Raw genomic sequence first — 7,650 nt, 5'->3', positions numbered from 1 at the left:
AGGCGCCCGCGGGACGGGCCCTCGGCGGCGCGGGGAAGCCCCAAGGCCGGGGTGGAGCCTAAGTCCTTCCGCCGCCACCGTTGCTCGTTGCTCGCGCTCCACAGGTAGGGAGCGCAGTCTCCAAGCCAGAAGGCAGAGGGAAGAGGGGGCGCTCCACTACCCGCCCCATCCCCAGTTTCACAGATGAAACATGGACTTGCGCTTTGTATTTTTTTTTAACAAAATGTATTCATCTTTCTTGGAACTGAAAAATAAATCTATGTACAAAACAGGAAAAGATCAGGCTCCTGTCACCCACTCCCAACCCTCTGCAGATTTCCTCCGGGATGCTCCGAAATGGGCTGGACCTCTGGGAGGTTCCCAGAGGGTTGGAAGGGAGGTCCTGCTCTGATCCGGGGCCAGTTTCGTCAGGAAGAGGGCGGGGCTCAGGATGCTCATAGGCTGGGGGCGGAGTTTCGTGTCCCAGACTCGGGGTAGGAAAGAGAGGAAGCTAGGATTTCCAAATTCTGGAGCAGAACTTAAGTTCTTTGGGGCAGAGGGCTTGGATTCGCAAGATTATGGAATTCTGAAGTGTGGAAATATACTCCTAGGGGCTGAGTGGTCCTAGGCTCCCAGGCCGGAGGTGGGACCTGTGCTATCTTGGGTTAAGGGTGAAACCTCAGCTCCTACAAGCTGGGAGCAGCCCTGAGTAACGTTGGTCTGGCTCTAGGTGAGCGGTTCCGAGGAGGAGCCTGGGTTTCTAGGGGCTGGGCCTTTAAAGATTGTTAATTAGGACCCAGGGTGAGGTTTCCATTGGCACCCTGGAATTCTGGGAGAAGAGACCTACATTCTAACGACTAGGGCAGAGCCCTGGGTTCTGAGCTGGAGAAAATCGTGGGTTTGATATAGACTCTACTCGGGACCTGAAACCTTGGGTTTGGGTAGGGATAAGGCCTGTCCCCTTTGGGCTGGGGGCAGAGCATGGGCTCAGAGTTGGGGGACTAAAGGCAGGGCCTGGGTCCCCACAAGCAGTCCAAAGTCCCCACTAGTTTAGAGGCCTTTGCGCTGCCGCTTGAGGAAAGACAGAGTGTAGTCACTAGGGGTGGACACTTTCTGCTTCTTCATCTGCACTTGCGACTGTGCCGTGAGTTGCAGCTTGATGGCGCTCGAGTTGATCTTAGTGGCCACCAGCAGCTCCTTCATGCCCTTCATCTTCTCACTCTGGAAAGTGAGCACTGGACCCTCTGGTGGTGGTGATGCTGCAGGCGCTGGCACCTGAGCCATGCTGCCACCTTCAGGGCCTCGGGCTGTGCCAGAGACCGTCCCAGGGGGCTTCCGGGGGGGTCCTGACACTGCACCCTGGCTGGCACCTAGGCCCTTGTCCAGTGCTGGCTTCTTGGGTGGCGGGGGCTCCTCTGGCTTGGACTCCCGCCGTGGGCCCCGCCGCCGGCCTTCCCGGGCTTCCTCGCCCCACGGCTCCTCAGCCTCGGCTGCCTCTGCCTCTCGGCTCACTATGCGCACCTTCTGCCGCACCTGGGCCAGTGGGGAGAACAAGGTGGGAGCAAGGTTGCTGGCCAGTGGCTGGAACTCCAGGACCCTGCTCTGGCCATCCCATGCCACCCAGGGGTCTCAGTCTCACCGGCACCCAAGGGGATGAGCAGATGCTGCCCCTGGGCCAGAAAAGTCTGACAAGCCATGGCTGCTGTCACTACCTGTAGTGCCCAGACCTCTGTGCAGCTGTCCCTCACCTGTCCCTCGAAACGGCCTAGGGACTGCACAAGAAAGGTGGCCCAGCCCACGTGCAGCACAGGCGTGGGACTGCCCTCCTCCCATTTGCAGATGCCGTCGTAGAATCGCAGCAGGTGGGCGAAGCACTCAGGGTCCTGGAGGGCAGAACCTTGGCTCTGGGTGCCCTTGACAAGGGGGAAGGGAGGGCACAGGTCAGTCTCTTACCCCTTAGCAGAGGGCACAGGCCAGGCCCCCCACCTAGGCAAAGACCCCTGGCTCCAGAAAAGGTAAGCATAGGTTGGGAACATTCTTAGAACCTCTTTCCTTTTATAAAGCCAATCCGTAGCCAGGAGGTACCATCCCTTATCTCCATCCCTCAGCTGAGGGAGGGAGTCTGGCCATGAAACTGAAGGCACAAGGTAGAAACCTCTAAAATACTTTCAGCCCCGTTCAACCTGGACCCAGGACCTCAGTTATAGCAAAAGGGAACATAGCTCTCTGCTTCGGGCCACCTTCCTCACGCCATCCCTAGTCCCATACATGCAGCCCCCATGGCCTGTGGCAGGGAGCCCTGCCCAGGTTGGAGGCTGGACACAGGCTGGAAGCTCTAGCCTTTCACCTGGCTCTGCTCCCCCGGCCGCTCCTCGCCCGCCTCCAGCAAGCTGGCTGCCTCCTTCAGCAGGTTGGGGATGACATCATTGGCTACTTCGAAGAACTCCTTGTAGATCTCCTCATCTTCCCGGCAGTAGTTGTAGCTGTGAGAGCAGTGGGGTCTCTGTAGGGTCTGAAGGGGTCTCGCCATGGGAGGTAGCCCCAGGGACCTGGTGGGGGATGGAGCCCAGGTTTCTTTTCCTGGGTCACCCCAGGGGCTGGGGGAGTAGGTGGGGTCCTCTCTGCAAAATGATGCTGTTTGGGTCAGCCAGAGCAAGAAAGCAAGAATGAGGAGGGGCACGGGGCCGAGGGTGGAGGTCCCGCTGCTGGATGATGGTGGTTAAACATTGGGAGGAGATTTGAGGCTGTTCTGAGAAAAAAAAATTAGGAGAGAGGAGGGGGGAAAAGATGTGACACCTTAATCAGGGTCCCTACCTCCTGGGTGATGGTGGCCTTGCTGCCTAGGGACTGGATGGAAAGGGGATGGGGCGTGGGAGCCAGGCCTCAGTCCTGGACAAGGGTGGTTGGAAACTGATGGAGGGGAATAAAGGACAGGCTGCAGGCCCTAATAGGGGGATCCTCACTCCTGGATGACAGTGGCCGTGTCTGCCCAGGCCTGCAGGGCTTCACGCACGTTGCGGTTGCGACAGTGGTAGCCAGCCAGGTACATGTAGGGGTAGATGTGTTCATCCCGATAGTAGGTCTTGGCTGAGGCAATGCCCTGGGGGTGAGGCAGAGGATCCTCAGGGAGGCAGCCCCAGCTGCCCTGCTGGCACAAATGCCCCACCAGGGCACACCCAGAAGGCGCCACAGAAGATCCCAGGGAGTCCTCTCCACCTCCACTCCGACCTCCACTTGCTGCCAGCCCTTCTACCTGGTCTCCTCCCTGGGTCTACAGGACTGCTGGCTGAGGCCTGGGGCAGACTGCAGGGGTGGGGCCTGCCCTCCAAGCTCAGGGTCCTTCTCTTTCCCAGACACCAAAGACTTTCTACATACACACCAAAGACTTCCAAGCCCAGCCCAATGGCCCTACTCCCCACCTACACCCACCAAGTAAACACCCTCTCCCTCTTCAGTGCTCCTACCACATTTGACCTCTGTTACACTCCAGGAAGGACAGTAAGGAGTGGCAGAAAAGGCAGGGCTGAAGGGACAAATGCAGACCCCTGCCACTCCCAGGCTGGTGAACCCTGGACACTCCTCAGACAGCCCTGACTGAACTGATTCTGCACACAGTTGACATAAAGTGAGACTGGATGGCCGATACCCCCTAACACACAAAGTTCTCTTCTCATCTGCCCAGATGAGGGCCCCTGCCTCAGCCACTGTTGGGGTCTCCCTTCTGCATCCTCCTTAGATGCCCCCACCTTGTGGTAGAGGGTGAGTGGATCTGGCCGGCCAGGAGTGGGCTCCAGCTCCTCCAGATCTGCCAGGTTCCCTAAGGCCATGGGGTACCTAGGAGAGGATCATAATTCAGGCTGCCACCTAGCCCCCTGGCCTCACAAGGCCCAGCCGGGCCACTTCCCTCTACTGACCTTTCCAGATGTCCCAGGTCATACAGCAGCCAGAGCAGCTTCTAGGAGCCGAAGGAGAGAGTTATGAGCTACAGAACAGGGAGGAGAATGGGTCCTTAGCCTATCGGGCAGAGGTGCGGGTCAGAACCAACAGGGACCACCCACCAGGTAGAAGGGCCAAAATTCTGGGCCATTCTTTAATGGAGTTAAAGCAATTTCACATCTCAGTTCCACTCTCCCAAGAGCCCTGGGAAAGGCCAGGCCAGGAATTACTAACCCATTTTCAAGCAGGGGAAACTGAAGCTCAGGAAGGGAAAGTGCCCCTACCCAGGGTCCCACAGCAAGTCAAGTCTGGCCTAGCCCAGTACTGCCCCATTGGCTCAGTCCTCACCTGCTGCAGCTGCAGCAGCTCCAGCGAGTCAGTGTGCAGGTCAATGGAAGGGTTGATGGCACACACCATGAATGCCACCTCCATCTTGCGGTCACAGCGCATGTATGATCCTTTCAGGTACAGCCAGCTCTTGAGAGGGGACAAGATCATTATGTCTCATGATGGCCCACCCTGTGCCTTCTTCAGGGAATGACAGCCAGGAAAAGGGGCTCTTCTGTCTTCCCTTCCTGATATATGTGGGTGGTAACGGGAAGAAAGGGGTATGGCCCAAGAAAGTGGAGTCCTTTGGTTGGTTTGGGCTACCAGAGTATGAAGGGGACAAGGTTGCAGGGAGGGAACAATACCCGCTCAGCCACACCAGCGTTGACCGTCTGGCCCCTGCGGTCCTCGTTGCCCTTGCCATGCCAGGTGACCTCAGCTGTCTGCTCCCCATTGGGCCCAAACACTACCCAGGCATGATCCTCAGACAGGGCGAGGTGGACATCCCGGAGACCCAGGGCCTGGCAGGCCCCAACCACAGCAAAGGCCACACCGGAGCTGTCCAATTTGGTGCCTGTGGAAGGGGCAGGTAATGGTAGAGGGTCCTCTGAGTTTTGACGTGGGGGAAGGGAGCCAGGTAGTGACTGGCCACACTCCCTCCCACTCCCTTTCCAAGCCTGTGCCCCAAACTCAGATTATCCTGCCCACCATCCCTCCATCCCTTCCCTCCCATGTGTTCAAAGCCTCTCTCTCCCTGTTTACACCCTGTGTCCAACAAGAGACCTTTCTGGATCTCCTGTAGCTGACCCAGCCTTTGGCCCTATCTTGTCTTTCTCTGCAACTCTATTATATATTCTATGGATTTAAGGATTCCATTTTACTGCACTTACTAGGTTAAAAGAGGAATGGCAAATACAGGACACTGGCCAACACTCTCCTGTTATACACCCACCAACAGATAATCCTCATTTATCTCTGCACTCTTTTCCTGCTAATCTGAGAAGCAGCCTCTGAATCCTTCTCAATATGGCACACCAGGATGGGATTGCCAGTCAACCAGGCTTGGTGCAAAGTCTTAAGCCTTTTGAGGTCAAGCTCTTGGTCTGTCTAAAAACATTTTTGGCCGGGCACGGTGGCTCACATCTGTAATCCCAGCACTTTGGGAGGCCAAGGCGGGTGGATCACGAGGTCAGGAGATCGAGACAATCCTAACACAGTGAAACCCCATCTCTACTAAAAATACAAAAAATTAGCTGGGCGTGGTGGTATGCACCTGTAATCCTAACACAGTGAAACCCCATCTCTACTAAAAATACAAAAAATTAGCTGGGCGTGGTGGTATGCACCTGTAATCCTAACACAGTGAAACCCCATCTCTACTAAAAATACAAAAAAAAAAAAAATTACCCAGGTGTGGTGGCGGGCGCCTGTAGTCCCAGCTACGCAGGAGGCTGAGGCAGGAGGCAGGAGAATGGCATGAACCCAGGAGGCAGAGCTTGCAGTGAGCCGAGATTGCACCACTGCACTCCCGCCTGGACGACAGAGTGAGACTCCGTCTTAAAAAAAAAAAAATTTCATAGGCCACCAGTTGCAGTGGCTCACACCTGTAATCCCAGCAATTGGGAGGCTGAGGCGGGCAGATCACTTGAGCCCAAGAGTTCAAGACCAGTCTGGGCCACATAGTGAGACGCCGTCTCTACAAAAAATACAAAAAATTAGCCAGGCGTGGTGGTGCATGCCTGTACTCTCAGCTACTCAGGAGGCTGAGGTAGGAGGATCTCTGAGCCTGGGGAGGTTGAGGCTGCAGTGAGCCATGATCACACCACTGCACTCTAGCCTGGGGGACAGAGTGAGACCCTGTCTCAAAAAAAAAAAGAAACCACAAAAAACAAAAATAAAAACATCTTCATAGCTATTATTTTGTTTAACTGCCTCAAATGCAACCCAATTTCATCTTCTTGCCCCCTAAATCTGCTGCCGCCCTCTGTATCTCATGCTTAGAACTGCTGTAACTGTTCAGTGGCAGGGGTGGAGGTGCTGAGGGGGCAGAGGTGAGGTTGATGGTTTGGAGCCAAGTGATCAGGTTTCACTTCCAGCCCTGCCATGCCGTGTGTGACTTTAGCACATCATTTCCCCTCTCTGGGCTTCAGTTTCCCAACTGCAAAGAGGAAAATAACACCTGCCCAACCTCAAAAGGCTTACAGTTCTCAAAAAGGTTCTGTAAACCACGGAGGGTTTTGAAGAAGTGGGTCATGGATAAGATTCCCACCTACTGGGCTCCAACCTGTGATGAAGCTGAAGAGGGACTGGATGTGGGCTCGATCCTTGAAGTAAGAGCGGCTGAGGCTGTTCCATATGACATCGGAGACCTTCTTCACCAGCTCACGGCTGGAGACACCCCCTTCTCGAGGATAGAGGGACAGGTCGACGGCGCCTCGGATCTGGGCGGTGAAGCGGGCATAGAGGGCGGCGATGATAGACAGGTCGGCCACGGGAAAGTAGGTGAGGCCGCCAGGCGGGTCGGGGGCGGGGCTGGGCTGGAAGGTGAGCTCGGGAACATTGGTGGGGATGACGCGGTTGACAGCCAGAAAATGCTCCACGAAGCCCAGCACCAAGGAAAGGAGCACCAAGTCCGGCTCCTCTCGACCCAGCTCGGCAGCAAACAGGCGCACCACGTCGTCGATGGAGCGCAGCGGGAACAGCGTCTTCTGGGCGGCCTTCAGCCCCATGGCGGCGGGCGGCGGGCGGCGGCCTGCAGGCAAGCCGCGGGAGGGAGGGTCGGGCAGGTTTGGCCGGGGAGCCCCCTCCCAGGGTCCGCTAAGTTTCCACCCCCCGACACACGCACAGCTCCCCTGCTTCCCCACCCTCCTCAGCCTCTGCTCACCGGCTTCCCCTCTTTTGTCGGTGAGACCCTTCAGCCGAGACTGCAGAGCCTTTTTGTCCCCCACAATTTCGGGACGCCCGGTACCCGATGGGGTGCGCCCCAAGAGCCCCAGTGGCCGCCCCGCCCCCTCTACGACTGTGCCCCCGGGGCCCTAGAGTCCGTCCAGAAAGCGAACCCAGACCAAGCCCCCAAACCCCAAGGAGAGTCCTCGCCTCGGTACCCCTCGCCCACCTCCGCGCTTACATCCCACACAAGGCACCGCGGCCCACGCCGCCCGGAGCCTGATGGGACACGAAGTCCCGCCCCTAGGGTCGCACTACCCGCCGGGAAGTGGAGTCTAGGCCCACCCCTGCCCCCGCCGAGTCTGGAAATAGTTGCGGGCCGGGCCGCTGAGCGGTGGCTTCTGGGATCTTTAGGTCCGCGGCTCCGGATGCCTCCTTCTCGAGATACTCAGGGATTGGTCCTTCCCTTCAGGCCGACCAGGCAGGAAGCGAGTCCGCAGTGCCTTCTGGGAAATGTAGTCC

At 57.3% G+C, this 7,650-nt stretch overlaps 2 protein-coding genes across 2 annotated transcripts in view; both read right to left on the bottom strand.

Annotated features, from left to right (window-relative positions):
• Positions 1 to 169, bottom strand: part of MAP4K2 (mitogen-activated protein kinase kinase kinase kinase 2) — a 17,218-nt gene extending 17,049 nt beyond the window's left edge. The window contains exon 1 of the mRNA XM_011942774.1: positions 161 to 169. Within this exon, the coding sequence (XP_011798164.1) occupies positions 161 to 169 (9 nt within the window). The remainder of the gene's footprint in view (positions 1 to 160) is intronic.
• A 39-nt stretch (positions 170 to 208) lies between these two features.
• On the bottom strand, positions 209 to 7,418 carry MEN1 (multiple endocrine neoplasia I). The gene is made up of 10 exons (XM_011942557.1): positions 7,370 to 7,418; positions 6,527 to 6,994; positions 4,608 to 4,816; positions 4,264 to 4,392; positions 3,894 to 3,934; positions 3,726 to 3,813; positions 2,943 to 3,079; positions 2,327 to 2,462; positions 1,728 to 1,892; positions 209 to 1,512 (listed from the first exon to the last, which is right to left on the bottom strand). The coding sequence occupies exons 2-10, from the start codon at positions 6,969 to 6,971 to the stop codon at positions 1,030 to 1,032; spliced, it is 1,833 nt and encodes a 610-aa protein (XP_011797947.1). The 5' UTR covers positions 6,972 to 6,994; positions 7,370 to 7,418; the 3' UTR covers positions 209 to 1,029.
• Between the last annotated feature and the right edge of the window lie 232 nt (positions 7,419 to 7,650).

Source organism: Colobus angolensis, unplaced genomic scaffold (assembly GCF_000951035.1).
Source record: "Colobus angolensis palliatus isolate OR3802 unplaced genomic scaffold, Cang.pa_1.0 Scaffold21, whole genome shotgun sequence".
Lineage (NCBI taxonomy): Eukaryota > Metazoa > Chordata > Mammalia > Primates > Cercopithecidae > Colobus > Colobus angolensis.
The sequence above is the reverse complement of the archived record's forward strand: the minus strand, read 5'-3'. Positions and strand labels throughout refer to the sequence as shown.